Source organism: Trifolium pratense, linkage group LG1 (genome assembly GCF_020283565.1).
Source record: "Trifolium pratense cultivar HEN17-A07 linkage group LG1, ARS_RC_1.1, whole genome shotgun sequence".
In the NCBI taxonomy this organism is placed as follows: Eukaryota; Viridiplantae; Streptophyta; class Magnoliopsida; order Fabales; family Fabaceae; genus Trifolium; species Trifolium pratense.
In genome coordinates, this window is record NC_060059.1 from 26,414,059 (window position 1) to 26,439,628 (window position 25,570).

The following is a 25,570-nucleotide window of genomic DNA, read 5'->3' on the forward strand; positions in this document are numbered from 1 at the left end:
AATGTTTTACGGACATTTATGGTTGAGAAAATTTAAGGATTTTAAATTTTTTTTATTTGCGGCATAGTGGTAACTTGTTTACTACTTGTCAGACTCATAATTATTATTGTATCAATCGAGTTGCAGTGACCATATTATATTCTGATTATTACTCTCTTTATCTCATTATAAGTGTCTTATTTGAAATATTTAATTTTCTAAAAATACCATTTTACAAAAACCTTTAATTGAATTTAAAGGGGAAAACTTGATTTAGAACCCTTATTATCGTCAAATGCAATATTTTTTCTTCTTGACAAGAAACAATTAATGTTAATTTTTTTTTTTTTTTTTGCCTTAACTTTCCAGATCATACGGAAAGTGGTCTATGATAATCTAAAATTTTAACGTGAAATAAGTAAATTCTACCCAAGAATTATTCCAATCAAAATTCAAATAGGAGCTCTTTAATCTCTTGAGATCAATTAATTGATTGTTAAATAGAATATGAATAATAAAGAAACTCTACATCAAATAATTGCAAATTCATAAAGTTTGAAGTCTATGTTTCGTATGGCAGTTGATCAGCCAAATAGATGTAGATATGTCCCATAGCTCCTGTAACACCCTAACCCATACTACCCTTAAAAACGTAATTTTAAAAACTTTTCAACAAGTGTAAAGGCAGAGTGCCACGCGGTAATTAAAACACAAGCATACACACAGAGCATCATGAAATTTAACATGAAAAGCAACAGCGGATTCCAATCAAACCAAGCATGCATATATATATACATAAGCCATATTCATCCCTAAGGATGTCACTTATACAAGAACTAGCATAACAAAAAGGTAACACCGATATACGATGAAATCCAAGCGTAAACCCCGACTCGATGTTACATTACCAGAGCATTCACTATTTACAAACTCTAGTCAAAAGCTAGTACTAAGAGGAGTAATCTATGCTAAGTCTCCTCACCAAAAGGTACTTCAACGCCCGGCTAAAACAGCAGTCTAAACGTCGGCACAGTCCTCAGCCTGAATATCTGAACCCCCAAAGGTCCAGCAAATAACACAAAGCAGAGAGTTAGAAAACATAATCGCATATCATACGAGCATAAGGAAGGTCTTACACTTTCGAACTACATCATACATATTCTAACTCACGCCAAAACATCGCACTAAACGATTATCAATTAATAAAGTTCAACACAATTCAACCAAATAATGTCACGTACCATTTATCAAATATATGCGCATTTACCCTAAGGTATCTAATGCCAATTAATTCACTGTCATGCCATCCCTAGACATAACTAAATGCATGTGGTACCAAGATGTCACACCAACGGTGGACCAAGAACAGTTTTATATCATGCTGGATATGTCGGAACTTACCGAACCATCTTATCTCCCTTGGATAAGCCAAAACAGTTTTATATCCTGTTGGATAGCAGCTCTGGACTCATGGATTCATCTAATCCGATCCTCGGCTTCATTATGGACACATAATCCATTTTCGTTATTGGAACCCAAGTTTCCAATGTTCACATACAATCATGAATGCATGTATGCATACACATATCAACCATATGATATTCTCTAGCTCGAACCTACTCTTTTATGAATGCGGGAACACAATCCTAACACATTCACTTAACATTGCAAATTAATGCCAAAACATAACATTGCTCACTTTAAGCTACACTTATTGCATACACGTTTATCAATCATATAACGATTAACAATAAGCATTAATAGTATCAACATGTATCAACAATCATGTAAGGATACTCTTAAACCATGTTACAAGTGCCTAACCACACTTACAAACATCAACAAAAATTGCTGTCACAGAGGCCTTCGCTAAGCGAAGCCTTAGCGAGACATAGCGAACCACACCAGGAAGTAACCTGCTCATGGCGAGCATTGGCGAGCTTCAACGAACTATTCGCTGAGCGAAGGCTTAGCGAGCCTACGCGAACCTCACCCGGAAGTCACCTGCTCATGGCGAGCATTGGCGAGCTTCAGCGAACCTGTTCGCTACAGCGAACTCCTGGTCGCTTAGCGAACCACACCAGAACAGAATATCTGTTCTTGAGTTATCTAAGGCGGTTTAACCTCAAATCAACTCAAAAATTCATTCAAACATGTTATAAATTCATATAAACAGCCATTCCAAACATATATGGTATCAAGGAACATTAATCATCCCTTCCAAACATCCAAATACCTCTAACAATCAAAATCATGGCAATTACTTGAGTTTTAAGCAACTTTCATAAACTTTCCAAAAATGATCCAAACACATACATATTTTTCATGAAATCAAACTAGTGATTAACACATACAAAGTGATGATGAAGAACATCATACTCACATACAAAAGCTTAATCAAAATCTAAAAGAAATTGAGTGGGAGAGTTCGGGAACGGAGACATAGACAATCTCCCCTCTCCTTACCACTCAAGAATCATGAATTCTAATCTCTTACCTTAAGCAAAGATGATGATCCAAGCCTTCTCTTGCTCAAGCTTTCTCTTAGCCAAAACCCTAGCTCTTGCTCTATCTTGCTTCTACTCACTCAAACTCAAAGAAATGAATTTATGATACTATTCATATGTTTGACTTGCTACTTATACTACTTCTCATGTCATGAACCAAGCCCAAATGGCTTAGGCCCATAACCTCTCACGCCCCTTTAAGCCTAAAACAAGGTTCTCGCGCCTAATAACTTACGATCGGCTAAATAATTATTCGTCGCTCACTAAAATAATAAAAGCCAATTAATAAATAAAATAACATTTAATAAAATATACGAATACGAAAAATGGGTCGTTACAATCCTACCCCCCTTAAAAGAATTTCGCCCTCGAAATTACCTAGAAACAGATCGGGATAAGAATCTCTCATCTTGCTTTCCAACTCCCACGTCGCATTCTCACCAGCCGGTCCTCCCCACACGACTTTCACGGATGCAATCTCTTTGTTTCTCAACCTCTTCACTTCTCTCCCTTCGATTCTCAAAGGCACAGTCTCGATGGTCAAGTCATCCCTCACTTGAACATCGTCCGATTCAATTACGTGTGTCGGATCAGACACATACTTGCGCAACTGTGATACATGAAAAACATCGTGCAAATTCGCCAATGATGGCGGTAATGCAATCCTATACGCAACTTTCCCAACTCGCTTCAAAATCTCAAACGGCCCAATAAACCTCGATGTCAACTTCCTTGACTTCAACGCACGTCCTACTCCAGTAGTCGATGTAACTCGTAGGAATACATGATCCCCCTCTTGGAATTCAATGTCCTTCCTCCTCTTATCATGATAACTCTTCTGTCGACTCTGAGACACTTTCATCTTCTCACGAATCATCCGAATCTTCTCTGTTGTTTCTTGTACAATCTCTGGTCCAAGAATTGCACCTTCTCCAGTTTCATACCAACACAGAGGTGTCCTACACCTTCTCCCATACAAAGCCTCAAACGGTGCCATTCCGATACTAGAATGGTAACTGTTGTTGTACGTAAACTCTACCAACGGCAAACAAGAATCCCAATTCACGTTTTGCTCCAAAACACAAGCCCTCAACAAATCCTCTAAGGATTGTATCGTCCTCTCCGACTGACCATCTGTCTGAGGATGATAAGCTGAACTCAACCTCAACTTCGTTCCTAAAGCTTCTTGCAAGCTTTCCCAAAATCTGGAAGTAAATCTCGGATCTCTATCCGAAATAATACTTGTTGGAATACCATGTAGCTTCACAATCTGCTCCACATAAATCTCGGCCAACTTAGGCACCAAAGTACCTTTCCTGATAGCAATGAAGTGAGCACACTTCGTCAGACGATCTACCACTACCCAAATCACCTCGTTACTTTTCTTGGTCTTCGGTAAACCTCCCACAAAATCCATTGCAATGCTATCCCATTTCCATTCGGGTATAAACATTGGTTGTAACAAACCAAACGGCTTCTGATGTTCAATCTTCGATTTCTGACAAGTTAAACATGAATAAACAAATTCAGAAATTTGCCTCTTCATTCCCGGCCACCAAAATAACTTCCTCAAATCCTGATACATCTTGGTTACTCCAGGATGAATACTCAAACCACTTCTGTGACCTTCTTCCATGATCATTCTCTTCAATTCGGGTACATCCGGTACACAAACTCTTCCGTGAAATCTCATGACTCCACTCTCGTCAATCTTGATATTGGTCTCCTTGCCTTCATTGATGAGTACCATCTTCTCCATCAATTTCTTATCCGATTTCTGACGTTCTTTAATATCTTCAAGAAAAGGATTCGTCAATCTTAACATTCCAAGCTTCACACTTGAAGAAGTAACCTCACACACAAGACTCAAGTCTCGGAATTCTTCAATCAACTCTAACTCTCTCACCATCAATGATGACATATGCAAAGTTTTCCTACTTAATGCATCGGCCACTACATTGGCTTTTCCGGGGTGATAACTCAATTCAAAATCGTAGTCCTTTAAGAATTCGAGCCATCTACGTTGCCTCATATTCAACTCCTTCTGGTCGAATAAGTACTTCAAACTCTTGTGATCACTAAACACTTCAAACCTCGATCCATACAAGTAGTGTCTCCACACTTTCAAAGCAAACACCACTGCGGCTAACTCCAAATCATGCGTCGGATAGTTCCTCTCGTGAACCTTCAGTTGCCTTGAAGCATATGCTACCACATTACCCCCTTGCATAAGCACTCCGCCAAGTCCTAACTTCGAAGCATCGCAATACACGACGAACGACTCTTTGGCATCAGGTAAAATCAACACGGGTGCAGTAGTCAATCTTCTCTTGAGCTCTTGGAAACTCTTCTCACAAATACCATCCCAAACAAACGCTTGATCTTTCCTCGTCAACTTGGTTAACGGCAAAGCCAACTTCGAAAAACCTTCGATGAATCTTCTATAATAACCGGCTAAACCAAGGAAACTTCTAATCTCTGAAACAGATTCCGGCGTTCCCCACTGTGACACAGCGTCAACCTTCGCAGGATCTACCGCGATTCCTCCACTTGAAATTATATGCCCTAGGAAACTCACCTCTTTCATCCAAAATTCACACTTCGACAACTTGGCATACAACTTCTTCTCCTTCAAGACTTGCAAAACAATCCTCAAGTGCTCTTCGTGCTCTTCCTCGGATTTTGAGTAAATCAAAATGTCGTCAATGAACACCACCACGAATCTATCCAAAAATGAATGGAAAATTCGGTTCATATACTCCATGAAAACTCCAGGTGCATTGGTCACACCAAACGGCATAACTGAATACTCGTAGTGCCCATACCTCGTCCTAAATGCAGTCTTAGGTATGTCTTCCGTCTTCACTCTAATCTGATGGTATCCAGATCTCAAATCTATCTTACTAAACACGCACGCTCCAACTAGTTGATCCATCAAATCATCTATCCTTGGGAGTGGATATTTATTCTTGATCGTCACTTTGTTCAACTGACGATAGTCTATACATAATCTCATGCTTCCATCTTTCTTCTTCACAAGCAATACCGGCGCTCCCCATGGCGAAACACTCGGTCGAACAAACCTCTTCTCAAGCAGCTCTTCAAGTTGCTTCTTCAATTCATTCAACTCAGACGCTGACATTCGATACGGCGCCATCGATATCGGGCTAGTTCCAGGTACTAGGTCGATAGAAAACTCTACCTCTCGCTTCGGAGGCACGTCAGATATATCATCCGGAAACACATCTGGGAATTCACAAACGATCGGTAACTCTTCTATCTTAACTCCTCCTTCGAGTTTCAATGATGCAAACATCATGAACATCTCGGCATGTTCTTTCAACGCTTCCGATACTTCCTTCCCGCTCATCAAATGCAAGTTCTCCTCCGGCTTCGGAAAAACAACGGCCTTCTCACGACAGTTGATATGAATTCGGTTGAAGATTAACCAATTCATACCAAAAATTACATCCATACCACTAAGTGGAATACACACTAAATCCATACCAAAGTGCTTATCAAAAATGGTTACAGGGCAGTTACGACATACTTGTCGGGTAATCACTGAACCATTAGCAGGAGTTTCTATTTCCATCCTACCCATCATATCCGTTACTGGAATACTAAGACGCTTCACACAATCCAAAGAAATAAAAGAATGCGTCGCTCCCGTATCTATAATCGCAATTAAAGGAGTGTTATAGATGAAACACGTACCTCTAATGAGATTGTCCTCAAGGCTAGCATCCTCTCCACTCAAAGCAAACACCTTGCCCATCACCTTCTTGGGCTTCTTACAAGTCGGACTCTTGTGGCCTTCTTCACCACAGTTGAAACACACCACCCTTGTCCTACACACTTCGGTCTTGTGGCCCAGCTTTCCACAATTCTTACACCTATCCCCTTTCTTCGGGCAATCATAAGACATATGACCCCTTTCTCCACAGTTGTAACAACTCCCATTCACCGGCTTCTTACCACCACTTGTATTCCCTTTACCGCGGTTGTCATAAGGTTTTCCGCGCTCTTGTCCTTTCCCTTTTCGGTCGTTCACAGCTTTGTAGTAGTTCACCTTAGCTCTACCATCTTCATCACAAATCCTACTCTTGTTCACAAGGGTCGCAAAATCCCTTATCTGTGAAAATCCAATCATATGCTTAATGTCTGGACGTAGACCACTTTCAAACTTCACACACTTGTCGTTCTCCGCTTCCAAAGTGTTGTAATGCGGGCTAAACGCACACAAAGTCTCAAACTTGACGGCATAGTCAGCTACCGTCATATTTCCCTGTTTCAACTCCATGAATTCCACCACTTTCTTGTTCTTCACATCAACAGGAAAATACTTAACCAAAAATTCTCTTTTAAACATTGCCCATGGTATAGCCATACCACCGGGTCCTAGCCTCAACTTAGCATTCTTCCACCACACGTTCGCTTCCTCACGCAACACATATGTCCCAAGGGTTGTCTTCCCTTCCTCGGAACAATCCATTGCTTCAAAAATTATTTCAAGTTCCTCCAGCCACTTGTGAGCTCCATCCGGGTTGTAACCTCCGGTAAATGTTGGCGGTTTCTGCTTCATGAACCGTTCCAACCTCATCTCTACCTCTCTTCCAGGTTGGTGATCTCTAACCACAATGTTGGTGAGTGCGGCCAAAGCCTCCGCAATCTGAGCATTCGTTCTCGCAGCAGCCATGATTCCTGAACGAATCACAACTAGACGTTAGAAAGTACTAACAGTGTTCCCTACACATGCTCATACGGGGAAAAGAAAAGTCCTAATTGGTTCACACGAACCGACCTGCTCTGATACCACTATTGTAACACCCTAACCCATACTACCCTTAAAAACGTAATTTTAAAAACTTTTCAACAAGTGTAAAGGCAGAGTGCCACGCGGTAATTAAAACACAAGCATACACACAGAGCATCATGAAATTTAACATGAAAAGCAACAGCGGATTCCAATCAAACCAAGCATGCATATATATATATACATAAGCCATATTCATCCCTAAGGATGTCACTTATACAAGAACTAGCATAACAAAAAGGTAACACCGATATACGATGAAATCCAAGCGTAAACCCCGACTCGATGTTACATTACCAGAGCATTCACTATTTACAAACTCTAGTCAAAAGCTAGTACTAAGAGGAGTAATCTGTGCTAAGTCTCCTCACCAAAAGGTACTTCAACGCCCGGCTAAAACAGCAGTCTAAACGTCGGCACAGTCCTCAGCCTGAATATCTGAACCCCCAAAGGTCCAGCAAATAACACAAAGCAGAGAGTTAGAAAACATAATCGCATATCATACGAGCATAAGGAAGGTCTTACACTTTCGAACTACATCATACATATTCTAACTCACGCCAAAACATCGCACTAAACGATTATCAATTAATAAAGTTCAACACAATTCAACCAAATAATGTCACGTACCATTTATCAAATATATGCGCATTTACCCTAAGGTATCTAATGCCAATTAATTCACTGTCATGCCATCCCTAGACATAACTAAATGCATGTGGTACCAAGATGTCACACCAACGGTGGACCAAGAACAGTTTTATATCATGCTGGATATGTCGGAACTTACCGAACCATCTTATCTCCCTTGGATAAGCCAAAACAGTTTTATATCCTGTTGGATAGCAGCTCTGGACTCATGGATTCATCTAATCCGATCCTCGGCTTCATTATGGACACATAATCCATTTTCGTTATTGGAACCCAAGTTTCCAATGTTCACATACAATCATGAATGCATGTATGCATACACATATCAACCATATGATATTCTCTAGCTCGAAGCTACTCTTTTATGAATGCGGGAACACAATCCTAACACATTCACTTAACATTGCAAATTAATGCCAAAACATAACATTGCTCACTTTAAGCTACACTTATTGCATACACGTTTATCAATCATATAACGATTAACAATAAGCATTAACAGTATCAACATGTATCAACAATCATGTAAGGATACTCTTAAACCATGTTACAAGTGCCTAACCACACTTACAAACATCAACAAAAATTGCTGTCACAGAGGCCTTCGCTAAGCGAAGCCTTAGCGAGACATAGCGAACCACACCAGGAAGTAACCTGCTCATGGCGAGCATTGGCGAGCTTCAACGAACTATTCGCTGAGCGAAGGCTTAGCGAGCCTACGCGAACCTCACCCGGAAGTCACCTGCTCATGGCGAGCATTGGCGAGCTTCAGCGAACCTGTTCGCTACAGCGAACTCCTGGTCGCTTAGCGAACCACACCAGAACAGAATATCTGTTCTTGAGTTATCTAAGGCGGTTTAACCTCAAATCAACTCAAAAATTCATTCAAACATGTTATAAATTCATATAAACAGCCATTCCAAACATATATGGTATCAAGGAACATTAATCATCCCTTCCAAACATCCAAATACCTCTAACAATCAAAATCATGGCAATTACTTGAGTTTTAAGCAACTTTCATAAACTTTCCAAAAATGATCCAAACACATACATATTTTTCATGAAATCAAACTAGTGATTAACACATACAAAGTGATGATGAAGAACATCATACTCACATACAAAAGCTTAATCAAAATCTAAAAGAAATTGAGTGGGAGAGTTCGGGAACGGAGACATAGACAATCTCCCCTCTCCTTACCACTCAAGAATCATGAATTCTAATCTCTTACCTTAAGCAAAGATGATGATCCAAGCCTTCTCTTGCTCAAGCTTTCTCTTAGCCAAACCCCTAGCTCTTGCTCTATCTTGCTTCTACTCACTCAAACTCAAAGAAATGAATTTATGATACTATTCATATGTTTGACTTGCTACTTATACTACTTCTCATGTCATGAACCAAGCCCAAATGGCTTAGGCCCATAACCTCTCACGCCCCTTTAAGCCTAAAACAAGGTTCTCGCGCCTAATAACTTACGATCGGCTAAATAATTATTCGTCGCTCACTAAAATAATAAAAGCCAATTAATAAATAAAATAACATTTAATAAAATATACGAATACGAAAAATGGGTCGTTACAGCTCCAGTGATAAATTCATTTTTATATCTTGATTCTACCGTCACAGTTTCACCATCATTAATCTTGATTGAACCTGGTGTTGGATAACATACAGACATTTCAACAAGATAGCCTTCCTCATTCCCTGCTTCCTTTCCTGTTCCATATTTTGGTGTTGATGTACACAATGTCCTTCCATCCTAATTAATTAATCCAAAACAAAAAATATTATAGATTATGCAAGCACGATCTGACAATATTATTTTGACTATATGTGGAATTAAGAAACATTATTATCATAAAAGAAATAAATTAAGCAAAAACAATCAAGTTTAATAAAACTTGTTCAAATTAATATTAAACCGTACCTGTCCGTAAAGTGTTGCATTAACAACACCCGTATGCATATGAGCAGTGCCATAGATAAGATAACCACCTTTTTTCATGGGGATGCTAGATTTTTGAACGTGAAAACGGTCACCACTATTATTTTCTGGAATAGTATACTCTGCCTGTAACAAATTAAGAAATCTTTGTAACTCATTTTCATCCAACGAGCAATGCAATAAATAACTATTATATATCATAAGGTTTTAAAACTTATTCTCTTTTTATTTTTAGATGAAAATGTTAATTAGGTTCGAATATACTATGTTAGTAACTGTAGTTTCTTTGAGCCTCCTTTTTATGAGTTCAAGCTCAATCAGTTAAGCTACGTCTTGATCATGACATAATTAATTGATCATGAATTGAAAAATGTAATTTAAATAACTTATTTACCAGACAATCGTGGATTGTTTCGGAACCATTTGTTCTAATTCGATCAGTGGAGTCAAGTATATAAAATCTAAGTGGAATTTGGTGTTGGTCCCAGTCAACCCATGTTACTTTGTATCTTAAGGCAAGCTTTCTCCGTGGTGCTTCAAATCCCTTTATTAATTTGCATTGAAAGTTATCTTTGCAACAAAAGATTCCTCCTTTATATTCGGGGCTCAATGGTTTTCCATGATTTCAGTTGACACATTATAGAAATTTTGTGGGAGATTAAATTGGTCACACCTACATTCAGTGCAGCTTTTCCTATTTTTTGTGCCCCGTGTATCAATGACCATGATGTTAAATAGCCATTTCTCTTCCCACCCTTCTGGAATATTTGCAGGGTTTCCTAGTTCAACTGCAAATGGATCGGGAATTTTTGTACTTGTTCCCCGTGATTCACTTCCAAAACCCCAATAATGTGGAAGAATAGCTTCGTTGCATGTTCCGTCGTTTCTTTTGAAGATGGCACCCCCAAAAGGTTTGGTAAGATCATTAAAATCATGAGTTTTATTTATAATATATTTTATAGCAAAATAATGATGAAAGTAAGTTTCATGCAATGGTACAGAATTCCCTTGTTCATCAACTATATCAACGTCAAAGCTCTTGACTCCTATATGACCCGTTGGAAACTCAATATCAAACATTGATTTTGACACAACTTCTCCGGGCCCCACTTCAAACTTTTCTGACAAATATGTTGCTGATTGAATATTAGAAGACTTTATTTGTGAGTAAGTTGTGCTTGATAGCATCACAAGTATTGATAATGAGAAAATAAATGATTTAGAGATCAATCTCATGTTTACCTGCACGTGAATGATTATTGTTACATAATTAGTTATGAATTTTGCTTTTAATGTTATTCTTTTTCATAAATTTATATATAGACATTAAAATAAGTGTTTGAAATGTCATAGGAAAATTAATTGGATGAAAATGTGAACCACGTGAGACGTCATAATGAATATTTGCTTCTTCTCGAACTTCGAAGAAATTTTAAAATTAAAAATTGGTAGAAGACAACTTTGTGAAGATGTAGAGATCTTGCATGTTTCCTACTTTTATAATTGAAATCTTAAAGGTTGTCATACCTTTGATGAGGAGAGATTTCAAGTTTCTTACTTTTTTTTACAAACCAACTCACACTTTGAATCCTTTTTTTAGGTGTCTGAGGTATTTTTATTTATTGTCAAGCAGTTTCAACAACAACAAAAATCCGTTAAAAATTTATTAGAAATGTGACAATGCAACAAGTCATTTAGAAAAAGGGAAAAAAATTGACTAGCTATTTATGGGTATAATTTAACAAGTAGTTGTCGATTACATCTAAACAAAGATACTGAACATAACTAAAATAATTTTCAACAAGTAATTAGTTAGAAATTTTTATCCGGCGTTATCTTGTTTTTGTCGAATGGTTTCAACGGAAAAAAGTTGTGAATCATATGGAGTAAAATCAATGTTACTTTATACTTATTAACCATTGGATAAATATAAAGTCCCTTTTAATATTTCAATATTTTAAATCTCAATATATTTTATGGCGTAACCTTTTATAAATTATTATTACAAATAAGATTTAAGAGAATTCTATTTTATTCTACAGTTTACATAAGTTGAATTTTAATTTATCTTTTATAATTACACACTAATATTTTGGAATAAAATATATTATATATTGGAAATATTTGATTTCCTTAAAAAAGAAACGTGATATTAGATTTTTATTTCTATTGTGTGTAATTGTAAAGACTATGTTTTTCCTCCTCGTGATATTAGATTTAAGAGACTAAGTTTTTCATTCTTGGATATTTGTTTTCGTGGAGATCTTAAGCTTCTTAACTTTATGAATGATTCATATATTTAATTTGAAAATAAACGAAATACTTATTGTTCTGGACTGGGCCAAGGGCCTATCCGCGACTTTGATCTAGTTATGAAACGGAAGAGATAATTAATTCTTCGGGTGGAATCTTGTATGTTAAGCTCGAAAGTTAAATGTTGCGTGTATCTGTGTGTGTCTAACGAATGAAGTTTTCACTCCACAATGTCTAGAATTTATATGAACAAAATAAGTTAAAATCGTGCTAAAGAAAAGCATGGCTTAAGACTCCATAGAGCAGGAATTCATTGTATCTATTGAGCAGTGTGTTCTATTTCATTTATATTAGTTTTTCTCTTCCCAATCAAACACAATTCTTGAATAATGTTTTACGGACATTTATGGTTGAGAAAATTTAAGGATTTTAAATTTTTTTTATTTGCGGCATAGTGGGAACTTGTTTACTACTTGTCAGACTCATAATTATTATTGTATCAATCGAGTTGCAGTGACCATATTATATTCTGATTATTACTCTCTTTATCTCATTATAATTGTCTTATTTGAAATATTTAATTTTCTTAAAATACCATTTTACAAAAACCTTTAATTGAATTTAAAGGAGAAAACTTGATTTAGAACCCTTATTATCGTCGAATGCAGTATTTTTTCTTCTTGACAAGAAACAATTAATGTTAATTTTTTATTTTTTTTTGCCTTAACTTTCCAGATCATACCGAAAGTGGTCTATGATAATCTAAAATTTTAACGTGAAATAAGTAAATTCTACCCAAGAATTATTCCAATCAAAATTGAAATAGGAGCTCTTTAATCTCTTGAGATCAATTAATTGATTGTTAAATAGAATATGAATAATAAAGAAACTCTACATCAAATAATTGCAAATTCATAAAGTTTGATGTCTATGTTTCGTATGGCAGTTGATCAGCCAAATAGATGTAGATATGTCCCATAGCTCCAGTGATAAATTCATTTTTATATCTTGATTCTACCGTCACAGTTTCACCATCATTAATCTTGATTGAACCTGGTGTTGGATAACATACAGACATTTCAACAAGATAGCCTTCCTCATTCCCTGCTTCCTTTCCTGTTCCATATTTTGGTGTTGATGTACACAATGTCCTTCCATCCTAATTAATTAATCCAAAACAAAAAATATTATAGATTATGCAAGCACGATCTGACAAGATTATTTTGACTATATGTGGAATTAAGAAACTTTATTATCGTAAAAGAAATAAATTAAGCAAAAACAATCAAGTTTAATAAAACTTGTTCAAATTAATATTAAACCGTACCTGTCCGTAAAGTGTTGCATTAACAACACCCGTATGCATATGAGCAGTGCCATAGATAAGATAACCACCTTTTTTCATGGGGATGCTAGATTTTTGAACGTGAAAACGGTCACCACTATTATTTTCTGGAATAGTATACTCTGCCTGTAACAAATTAAGAAATCTTTGTAACTCATTTTCATCCAACGAGCAATGCAATAAATAACTATTATATATCATAAGGTTTTAAAACTTATTCTCTTTTTATTTTTAGATGAAAATGTTAATTAGGTTCGAATATACTATGTTAGTAACTGTAGTTTCTTTGAGCCTCCTTTTTATGAGTTCAAGCTCAATCAGTTAAGCTACGTCTTGATCATGACATAATTAATTGATCATGAATTGAAAAATGTAATTTAAATAACTTATTTACCAGACAATCGTGGATTGTTTCGGAACCATTTGTTCTAATTCGATCAGTGGAGTCAAGTATATAAAATCTAAGTGGAATTTGGTGTTGGTCCCAGTCAACCCATGTTACTTTGTATCTTAAGGCAAGCTTTCTCCGTGGTGCTTCAAATCCCTTTATTAATTTGCATTGAAAGTTATCTTTGCAACAAAAGATTCCTCCTTTATATTCGGGGCTCAATGGTTTTCCATGATTTCAGTTGACACATTATAGAAATTTTGTGGGAGATTAAATTGGTCACACCTACATTCAGTGCAGCTTTTCCTATTTTTTGTGCCCCGTGTATCAATGACCATGATGTTAAATAGCCATTTCTCTTCCCACCCTTCTGGAATATTTGCAGGGTTTCCTAGTTCAACTGCAAATGGATCGGGAATTTTTGTACTTGTTCCCCGTGATTCACTTCCAAAACCCCAATAATGTGGAAGAATAGCTTCGTTGCATGTTCCGTCGTTTCTTTTGAAGATGGCACCCCCAAAAGGTTTGGTAAGATCATTAAAATCATGAGTTTTATTTATAATATATTTTATAGCAAAATAATGATGAAAGTAAGTTTCATGCAATGGTACAGAATTCCCTTGTTCATCAACTATATCAACGTCAAAGCTCTTGACTCCTATATGACCCGTTGGAAACTCAATATCAAACATTGATTTTGACACAACTTCTCCGGGCCCCACTTCAAACTTTTCTGACAAATATGTTGCTGATTGAATATTAGAAGACTTTATTTGTGAGTAAGTTGTGCTTGATAGCATCACAAGTATTGATAATGAGAAAATAAATGATTTAGAGATCAATCTCATGTTTACCTGCACGTGAATGATTATTGTTACATAATTAGTTATGAATTTTGCTTTTAATGTTATTCTTTTTCATAAATTTATATATAGACATTAAAATAAGTGTTTGAAATGTCATAGGAAAATTAATTGGATGAAAATGTGAACCACGTGAGACGTCATAATGAATATTTGCTTCTTCTCGAACTTCGAAGAAATTTTAAAATTAAAAATTGGTAGAAGACAACTTTGTGAAGATGTAGAGATCTTGCATGTTTCCTACTTTTATAATTGAAATCTTAAAGGTTGTCATACCTTTGATGAGGAGAGATTTCAAGTTTCTTACTTTTTTTTACAAACCAACTCACACTTTGAATCCTTTTTTTAGGTGTCTGAGGTATTTTTATTTATTGTCAAGCAGTTTCAACAACAACAAAAATCCGTTAAAAATTTATTAGAAATGTGACAATGCAACAAGTCATTTAGAAAAAGGGAAAAAAATTGACTAGCTATTTATGGGTATAATTTAACAAGTAGTTGTCGATTACATCTAAACAAAGATACTGAACATAACTAAAATAATTTTCAACAAGTAATTAGTTAGAAATTTTTGTCCGGCTTTATCTTGTTTTTGTCGAATGGTTTCAACGGAAAAAAGTTGTGAATCATATGGAGTAAAATCAATGTTACTTTATACTTATTAACCATTGGATAAATATAAAGTCCCTTTTAATATTTCAATATTTTAAATCTCACTATATTTTATGGCGTAACCTTTTATAAATTATTATTACAAATAAGATTTAAGAGAATTCTATTTTATTCTACAGTTTACATAAGTTGAATTTTAATTTATCTTTTATAATTACACACTAATATTTTGGAATAAAATATATTATATATTGGAAATATTTGATTTCCTTAAAAAAGAAACGTGATATTAGATTTTTATTTCTATTGTGTGTAATTGTAAAGACTATGTTTTTCCTCCTCGTGATATTAGATTTAAGAGACTAAGTTTTTCATTCTTGGATATTTGTTTTCGTGGAGATCTTAAGCTTCTTAACTTTATGAATGATTCATATATTTAATTTGAAAATAAACGAAATACTTATTGTTCTGGACTGGGCCAAGGGCCTATCCGCGACTTTGATCTAGTTATGAAACGGAAGAGATAATTAATTCTTCGGGTGGAATCTTGTATGTTAAGCTCGAAAGTTAAATGTTGCGTGTATCTGTGTGTGTCTAACGAATGAAGTTTTCACTCCACAATGTCTAGAATTTATATGAACAAAATAAGTTAAAATCGTGCTAAAGAAAAGCATGGCTTAAGACTCCATAGAGCAGGAATTCATTGTATCTATTGAGCAGTGTGTTCTATTTCATTTATATTAGTTTTTCTCTTCCCAATCAAACACAATTCTTGAATAATGTTTTACGGACATTTATGGTTGAGAAAATTTAAGGATTTTAAATTTTTTTTTATTTGCGGCATAGTGGGAACTTGTTTACTACTTGTCAGACTCATAATTATTATTGTATCAATCGAGTTGCAGTGACCATATTATATTCTGATTATTACTCTCTTTATCTCATTATAATTGTCTTATTTGAAATATTTAATTTTCTTAAAATACCATTTTACAAAAACCTTTAATTGAATTTAAAGGAGAAAACTTGATTTAGAACCCTTATTATCGTCGAATGCAGTATTTTTTCTTCTTGACAAGAAACAATTAATGTTAATTTTTTATTTTTTTTTTGCCTTAACTTTCCAGATCATACAGAAAGTGGTCTATGATAATCTAAAATTTTAACGTGAAATAAGTAAATTCTACCCAAGAATTATTCCAATCAAAATTGAAATAGGAGCTCTTTAATCTCTTGAGATCAATTAATTGATTGTTAAATAGAATATGAATAATAAAGAAACTCTACATCAAATAATTGCTAATTCATAAAGTTTGATGTCTATGTTTCGTATGGCAGTTGATCAGCCAAATAGATGTAGATATGTCCCATAGCTCCAGTGATAAATTCATTTTTATATCTTGATTCTACCGTCACAGTTTCACCATCATTAATCTTGATTGAACCTGGTGTTGGATAACATACAGACATTTCAACAAGATAGCCTTCCTCATTCCCTGCTTCCTTTCCTGTTCCATATTTTGGTGTTGATGTACACAATGTCCTTCCATCCTAATTAATTAATCCAAAACAAAAAATATTATAGATTATGCAAGCACGATCTGACAAGATTATTTTGACTATATGTGGAATTAAGAAACTTTATTATCGTAAAAGAAATAAATTAAGCAAAAACAATCAAGTTTAATAAAACTTGTTCAAATTAATATTAAACCGTACCTGTCCGTAAAGTGTTGCATTAACAACACCCGTATGCATATGAGCAGTGCCATAGATAACATAACCACCTTTTTTCATGGGGATGCTAGATTTTTGAACGTGAAAACGGTCACCACTATTATTTTCTGGAATAGTATACTCTCCCTGTAACAAATTAAGAAATCTTTGTAACTCATTTTCATCCAACGAGCAATGCAATAAATAACTATTATATATCATAAGGTTTTAAAACTTATTCTCTTTTTATTTTTAGATGAAAATGTTAATTAGGTTCGAATATACTATGTTAGTAACTGTAGTTTCTTTGAGCCTCCTTTTTATGAGTCCAAGCTCAATCACTTAAGCTACGTCTTGATCATGACATAATTAATTGATCATGAATTGAAAAATGTAATTTAAATAACTTATTTACCAGACAATCATGGATTGTTTCGGAACCATTTGTTCTAATTCGATCAGTGGAGTCAAGTATATAAAATCTAAGTGGAATTTGGTGTTGGTCCCAGTCAACCCATGTTACTTTGTATCTTAAGGCAAGCTTTCTCCTTGGTTCTTCAAATCTCTTTATTAATTTGCATTGAAAGTTATCTTTGCAACAAAAGATTCCTCCTTTATATTCGGGGCTCAATGGTTTTCCATGAATTTCAGTTGACACATTATAGAAATTTTGTGGGAGATTAAATTGGTCACACCTACATTCAGTGCAGCTTTTCCTATTTTCTGTGCCCCGTGTATCAATGACCATGATGTTAAATAGCCATTTCTCTTCCCACCCTTCTGGAATATTTGCAGGGTTTCCTAGTTCAACTGCAAATGGATCGGGAATTTTTGTACTTGTTCCCCGCGATTCACTTCCAAAACCCCAATAATGTGGAAGAATAGCTTCGTTGCATGTTCCGTCGTTTCTTTTGAAGATGGCACCCCCAAAAGGTTTAGTAAGATCATTAAAATCATGAGTTTTATTTATAATATATTTTATAGCAAAATAATGATGAAAGTAAGTTTCATGCAATGGTACAGAATTCCCTTGTTCATCAACTATATCAACGTCAAAGCTCTTGACTCCTATATGACCCGTTGGAAACTCAATATCAAACATTGATTTTGACACAACTTCTCCGGGCCCCACTTCAAACTTTTCTGACAAATATGTTGCTGATTGAATATTAGGAGACTTTATTTGTGAGTAAGTTGTGCTTGATAGCATCACAAGTATTGATAATGAGAAAATAAATGATTTAGAGATCAATCTCATGTTTACCTGCACGTGAATGATTACTGGTACATAATTAGTTATGAATTTTGCTTGTAATGTTATTCTTTTTCATAAATTTATATATAGACATTAAAATAAGTGTTTGAAATGTCATAGGAAAATTAATTGGATGGAAATGTGTACCACGTGAGACGTCATAATGAATATTTGCTTCTTCTCGAACTTCGAAGAAATTTTAAAATTAAAAATTGGTAAAAGACAACTTTGTGAAGATGTAGAGATCTTGCATGTTTCCTACTTTTATAGTTGAAATCTTAAAGGTTGTCATAACTTTGATGAGGAGAGATTTCAAGTTTCTTACTTTTTTTTACAAACCAACTCACACTTTGAATCCTTTTTTTAGGTGTCTGAGGTATTTTTATTTATTGGCAAGCAATTTCAACAACAAAAAAAATCCGTTAAAAATTTATTAGAAATGTGACAATGCAACAAGTCATTTAGAAAAAGGGAAAAAAAATTGACTAGCTATTTATGGGTATAATTTAACAAGTAGTTGTCGATTACATCTAAACAAAGATACTGAACAAAACTAAAATAATTTTCAACAGTTAATTAGTTAGAAATTTTTGTCCCGCGTTATCTTGTTTTTGTCGAATGGATTCAACGGAAAAAAGTTGTGAATCATATGGAGTAAAATCAATGTTACTTTATACTTATTAACCATTGGATAAATATAAAGTCCCTTTTAATATTTCAATATTTTATATCTCACTATATTTTATGGCGTAACCTTTTATAAATTATTATTACAAATAAGATTTAAGAGAATTCTATATTATTCTACAGTTTACATAAGTTGAATTTTAATTTATCTTTTATAATTACACACTAATATTTTGGAATAAAATATATTATATATTGGAAATATTTGATTTCCTTAAAAAAGAAACGTGATATTAGATTTTTATTTCTATTGTGTGTAATTGTAAAGACTAAGTTTTTCCTCCTCGTGATATTAGATTTAAGAGACTAAGTTTTTCATTCTTGGATATTTGTTTTCGTGGAGATCTTAAGATTCTTAACTTTATGAATGATTCATATATTTAATTTGAAAATAAACGAAATACTTATTGTTCTGGACTGGGCCAAGGGCTTATCCGCGACTTTGATCTAGTTATGAAACGGAAGAGATAATTAATTCTTCGGGTGGAATCTTGTATGTTAAGCTCGAAAGTTAAATGTTGCGTGTATCTGTGTGTGTCTAACGAATGAAGTTTTCACTCCACAATGTCTAGAATTTATATGAACAAAATAAGTTAAAATCGTGCTAAAGAAAAGCATGGCTTAAGACTCCATAGAGCAGGAATTCATTGTATCTATTGAGCAGTGTGTTCTATTTCATTTATATTAGCTTTTCTCTTCCCAATCAAACACAATTCTTGAATAATGTTTTACGGACATTTATGGTTGAGAAAATTTAAGGATTTTAATTTTTTTTTATTTGCGGCATAGTGGTAACTTGTTTACTACTTGTCAGACTCATAATTATTATTGTATCAATCGAGTTGCAGTGACCATATTAAGTGTGTTATTTGAAATATTTAATTTTCTAAATATACCATTTTACAAAAACCTTTAATTGAATTTAAAGGGGAAAACTTGATTTAGAACCCTTATTATCGTCGAATGCAGTATTTTTTCTTCTTGACAAGAAACAATTAATGTTAATTTTTTATATTTTTTTTGCCTTAACTTTCCAGATCATACGGAAAGTGGTCTACGATAATCTAAAATTTTAACGTGAAATAAGTAAATTCTACCCAAGAATTATTCCAATCAAAATTCAAATAGGAGCTCTGATCGCTGTCGTTTCGTGATCAAAATAATTTTAAAATAAGTAGTACAAGGTAGTGACCTTGGTCGTTTCGCAAGGACTCACGATCGGTTTAACAATATTAGAATGAATTTAAAGGTTGCAATTTGGGGTTTTTTTGTTTGTGGAAGCAATAACAGAGATTACGAATTTAATTAATATAAAAGCAATCAATCCATTGGTTTTAGGCAACTTTGTTTATCATCTATCATAGGTTCTTATATGAATATTCATACAGTTTATGCTTCGGCTGATTATAGAACTAATTTAACAAGCGAAAATCAGTTTTATAACGAATTCGTTGATTAAGCACCAGCGTGTTCGACTAACTATGGCGATGATCAAGCGTCACCAATAACACAGTTAAAAATCATAACAATAATTCAGCAGCCCTATTTTGCAAGCGAAAATAATATAACAATTTCCTATTCAGATTAATTTGAACAAGCGTGAATTAATTTGAATAGTCTCAATGTTATGAACGTGAAACAAAATAATTAAGCATCAATTGCATCAACTCATACACAAAAGAGAGACAAGAAAATTGATATATGATAAGCATAAACATAACGATTTGCTATTAAAACCGAACCTCAAGATTCGAGAACAAAGTTCCTTACACCAATGGATCAATAGAAGTTTAGTTCTCCATGGAAGATGACGGCTGCTCTAGGGTTTGAATATTTCGTGAACAGTGAATGATCACCCTAGCTGCCTTTTTTCGGTTTAAATAATACATGGAACGGGCCTCAAAACAATTGGGCCGAAAAATATAAAGTTGTGCTGAATTAAATTCGTCTGGAACATAAACGCAATTATTTGACACACTTGCGCTCCGAACTGGGTTTTGGCCTCAACATGAAAGTCGTAGCTCTTGATCTCAGCTTTCCAACGCATCTTCCCGCGCCTCAATCCGATATTTGTAACTCCAGTTATGACCTTCGGACCGGAAGGGTGTCAAAGTGCTATTTATTCATAAATTAAGTGTGAAAATAAAATAGAGTTAGAAATAAACTTAAATATAAAAACACCTTAAAATAGTGAAAATAGTAAATTAAACCATAGGAATACACTAGTACAATAGTAGAAGAATGTGCATTAAAATGCACTGATCAAATTCCCCCACACTTGAACTTTTGCACTCCGAGCAAAACTCAAATGAAAAATTTAAAAACAAATCACAAGCAGTCAACATATTCCAGGTTTCAAGCTTCAAACCTTGGGTCAAAATTCAAAGATTGGCACAATTCTTATCTATCAACTTTCAATAATAATCTTGCGTGTGTGTGTGTACTGTCTCCCACTGTCAACCAAAGTAATGTCAAGATCCCTCTCTGAAACTACCATTCTAGATGCTAAGTTGTCATTCTTTTCCTATAATTTTGGATTTAACCAGAATTTCAGACTAGGGGGGGCTATTTCTTTTCAAGAGATCAAAAACTTTTCAACATCAACTCAGGGGCAACTACCTTCAAGCTTTATTATAGTTTATTATTATTTATTGTTTTTAAGCTTTAGGTACTACTCCACATTTTCACCTGATGGGATCTTACTTGTAATAAGTCCAACCTGTTACTCAGAGTAGAGCATCCTACACAGCACTTGTTCCTCCAGTTTCGGGCACAGGAACTTGTTCCTCCAGTTTCGGGCACAGGAACTTATTATATTCATTAGTTTTAGCTCTTAAACAGTTTCCCTTTTTCTCAATTAATAGCAATGATCGGTCTATCTGTTACTCCAGCCTTTCCCCCACACTTAGTTCTAATCATACCTCCATTATATTCAAATTAGAGAACTTAGTCTAAAGAATAAATATTTCAGAGATTTATCTAGACATTACTAAGTTTGACAGTGTTCAAGCAGTTGTGCATTAAGTTGCATAGACTATCATGTCAAGTATCAAAACAAAAAAACTCCAAAAATTTCACTGACCCTACAGCTATCTGCCCTAGCCTTAGAACATGTGACTACTCATGATGATTTATTTTATTATTATTATTTTTTATTTTTTTTAAAACACAAAAATGTAAATGTAAAATGTCCCTCCCCCACACTTAAACCAGACAGTGTCCGCAATGTAATCTAAACATAAAGTGAGAGTAAAGGAAGGAACACACCCGAGGGGCTAAGGTGTAGCGGCTGGTGCTGGTGCTTCTATGTCTGGTGGTTTTGGTGGAAGCCCTTCCACACTTTTATGGAGCAGCTTCAACCGCTGTCCTTTTGCTTTGAAAACCTTGCCAGTACCTGTACTTTTAATTTCTATAGCACCAGAAGGAAAAACATTAGTCACGACAAAGGGGCCAATCCACTTGGATCGAAACTTACCAACCATATCTTTCAGGCGAGACTTAAACAGCAAGACTTTTTGGCCAACAAAAAATTTCTTTTTGGAAATCATCTTATCATGGAAGTGCGTAGTCTTTTCTTTATCATGGGAGTGTGTGGTTGGGGCAGCCGGAATGTCAAGAACTTTAACCGTACAGACCGCCTCATTGACAACAACTTCACCTGTTTGAATGTTATTATCCTGCAAATCAGATTCAATCTTAGCACAAACAGAGCAAAGGTTAGTGTTAGTAACTAAATCCATATAAAAAACAGAATGTTCTTCCACGGGATGTTTCATGGCATCAAAAATGTTAAACTTAGCGACAATGTCGCCAAACTCCATGGACATGGTTCCATCATAAACATCAACTTTTGTTCTTGCCGTTCTCATGAATGGTCGGCCTAGAATGATGGGTGCCCTACTGGAATTAGTTTCGCCCTCCATGTCTAGAATGTAGAAATCTGCAGGAAGAATCAAGTCATTAACTTGAACTAGGACATCTTCTACCTTCCCAGCAGGGCGGGCATTGCTCCTATTTGCTAATTGCACGATTAAACCTGTAGGCTGCAAAGGACCAAGATCAAGGTTATTATAAATAGAAGTAGGCATAACATTAATACCTGCTCCCAGATCAAGCATACAATTTTCAAACTTGCGATCCCCAATGGAACAGGGAATAGCAAAAACTCCTGGATCATCACACTTTTTTGGCATGGTCTGACTGATAACTGAGACATTAGCTGAGGAACCAGTTTTGGGCTGAATGAAAGCAGAAACATTTCGTCCCAAACTGACTCTCTCATTTTCCTTCAACTTCCTCTTGTGTGTGCACAAGTCTTTCAGGAATTTTGCATATTTAGGAATCTGTTTAATTGCATCAAGGAGAGGAATGTTAACCGCACATTTTCTGAATACATCTAAAATCTCCTTGTCTTCCTCAACTGTCTTCTTGATATTTTTCTGCACCCTTTGAGGAAAAGGAATTGGTGGCACATATACTCTTTCTTTTTCGGGTTCGGTCTCAATTGTAACAGAAGGAGGTTCAGGAGCAGATGATGATGCAACGGTTTTCTTCTTCTTTTTCTCTGGAGCTGGTTCTGACACTCTTCCGGATCTCAAAGTAATTGCACTCACATTCACATTCGGCACTGTTTGTGCAGGAAGGTTTCCCGAGCCTTGAGCTTGTAGTTGGCCTATTGCATTGGCCATTTGTCCCATCTGCGTTGTCAGGTTCTGATTGCTAGCATCTGTTCGTTGTGCCAGTTGCTTGACAAGGTCTTCCAGTGAAGAAGTGGCTGGTGGGGCAGCAGGGGCTGCAGCTTGTGATTGATTCCCATATTGGAGGTTTTGATGATTCCTCCAACTAGGGTGATATTTGTTGGTGGAGAGGTCAGGATTGTTGTACCTGTTTTGATTGTAAAGGGCTGCTGCTGTATATGCTTGAGGAAGCTCAGTTATTGTTTCATTTTGTAGAATGGGGCATGTATCAGTCGGGTGCTCAGAAGAAGTACAAATACCACACACTTTTGCTGGTTGAGCTTTGCTAACTGCCAATTTTTTCACCAAGGAAGTAAGTTCATCAATTCTAGCATCAAACTTGGTTTCGAGCGCCTTGATGGAGGAAGAGGAAGACTGAATCTCATTTACACTTGCAGAATTATTTCTGGTTGTAAACTGTTGCGAGTTGAGTGACATGTTTTCGATCAAGGCCTTTGCAGCAGCTGGAGTTTTATCAACAAGTGCTCCACCACTTGCAGCATCCAAAATGTTTCGATCCATTGGTAGCAACCCTTCATAGAAATATTGGATGAGTAATTGCTCGGTGATCTGGTGTTGGGGACAACTGGAAACTAGATGTTTGAATCTTTCCCAGTACTCTGCCAATGATTCGTTTCCTTGCCTAATGCCGCATATTTCTTTTCTGATTGATGCTGCTCTAGAAGCGGGAAAGTATCTCTCTAGAAAGACCTTCTTCAGATCATTCCAAGTTGAAACAGAATTTGGCTCAAGGTAGTAGAGCCAGTCTTTAGCAGCACCTTGTAATGAGAATGGAAAGGCTCTCAACTTGATGTGGTCTTCCGTGATACCTTCGGGCCTCAATGGTGTGGAGCAAACTACCTGAAATTCCTTCAAATGCTTATGCGGATCCTCACCTGCAAGACCATGAAACTTGGGCAACAAATGTATCAAACCAGATTTCAATTCAAAAGGAATATCAACGTCAGTATATTGAATACATAGACCATTGTAATTGACATAAGGAGCAGCAAGCTGCCTTAGTGTTCTTTGTTCAGCCATGTTATCAAAAGCAAGTTTAGAATCAAATAAAGTATGCAAAGAGAAACTATGTAAGAATCAGAATCAGACTCGTTAATGAAACAAATAGAAAGAAGAGATATGGTTAAAATAGATTCAAAAAAATATAAAAACACGAAATTTAGTCTAATTAAGTAAAATAAGAATTTTGGAAATTAGTTTGGAATTTTCTGAAACTATAAAAACAGAAATAAATTAAAATAAAATAGTAAAACACGGAATTTGGACTTTTTAGGTTGCCGTCACCTATTTTGTTCCAAAATAGGGGATTTTAAACTCTGATGTTTTTCTGATGAACAAGTACAGGAAAAACGCGATTTAGAAAAGATTTTCCAGAAAACTGTTTTTTTACGAAAACTGATTATTAGGGCACATAAAATCCAGAAAACACGAGAAAGCAAAGGCTAGAACGCAACCACACAGAAACTGAGTCTAATATTAGCTAAAATCAATTGAGAGTCCCCGGCAACGGCGCCAATTTGATCACTGTCGTTTCGTGATCAAAATAATTTTAAAATAAGTAGTACAAGGTAGTGACCTTGGTCGTTTCGCAAGGACTCACGATCGGTTTAACAATATTAGAATGAATTTAAAGGTTGCAATTTGGGGTTTTTTTGTTTGTGGAAGCAATAACAGAGATTACGAATTTAATTAATATAAAAGCAATCAATCCATTGGTTTTATGCAACTTTGTTTATCATCTATCATAGGTTCTTATATGAATATTCATACAGTTTATGCTTCGGCTGATTAT

General features: G+C 35.3%; 2 protein-coding genes and 2 pseudogenes across 2 annotated transcripts; all 4 read right to left on the reverse strand.

Moving 5' to 3' along the window:
- Positions 1-541: 541 nt before the first annotated feature.
- On the reverse strand, positions 542-11,138 carry LOC123891283 (annotated as a pseudogene).
- Positions 11,139-13,083: 1,945 nt separating this feature from the next.
- Positions 13,084-14,736, reverse strand: LOC123902218 (annotated as a pseudogene).
- A 1,947-nt stretch (positions 14,737-16,683) lies between these two features.
- On the reverse strand, positions 16,684-18,337 carry LOC123902219. Its single transcript, XM_045951886.1, has 3 exons — positions 17,495-18,337; positions 17,083-17,226; positions 16,684-16,914 (listed from the first exon to the last, which is right to left on the reverse strand). Exons 1-3 carry the CDS (start codon positions 18,335-18,337, stop codon positions 16,684-16,686), a joined length of 1,218 nt encoding a protein of 405 aa, XP_045807842.1.
- A 1,722-nt stretch (positions 18,338-20,059) lies between these two features.
- LOC123891294 lies at positions 20,060-24,798 on the reverse strand. Its single transcript, XM_045941136.1, has 3 exons — positions 24,408-24,798; positions 22,416-24,290; positions 20,060-20,085 (listed from the first exon to the last, which is right to left on the reverse strand). The coding sequence occupies exons 1-3, from the start codon at positions 24,796-24,798 to the stop codon at positions 20,060-20,062; spliced, it is 2,292 nt and encodes a 763-aa protein (XP_045797092.1).
- Positions 24,799-25,570: the final 772 nt, after the last annotated feature.

Coding starts and splice junctions, on each gene's coding strand:
- LOC123902219 (XM_045951886.1), bottom strand. CDS start 18,337: ATGAGATTGATCTCTAAATCATTTATTTTCTCATTATCAATACTTGTG. Junction 17,227..17,494: donor AAACAATCCATGATTGTCTG/GTAAATAAGTTA, acceptor AATTTGTTACAG/GGAGAGTATACTATTCCAGA. Junction 16,915..17,082: donor ATGCAACACTTTACGGACAG/GTACGGTTTAAT, acceptor TTAATTAATTAG/GATGGAAGGACATTGTGTAC.
- LOC123891294 (XM_045941136.1), bottom strand. CDS start 24,798: ATGGCTGAACAAAGAACACTAAGGCAGCTTGCTGCTCCTTATGTCAAT. Junction 24,291..24,407: donor AATCAGAAAAGAAATATGCG/GCATTAGGCAAG, acceptor ATTTCTATGAAG/GGTTGCTACCAATGGATCGA. Junction 20,086..22,415: donor TATAGAAATTAAAAGTACAG/GTACTGGCAAGG, acceptor TTAAAATTTTAG/ATTATCGTAGACCACTTTCC.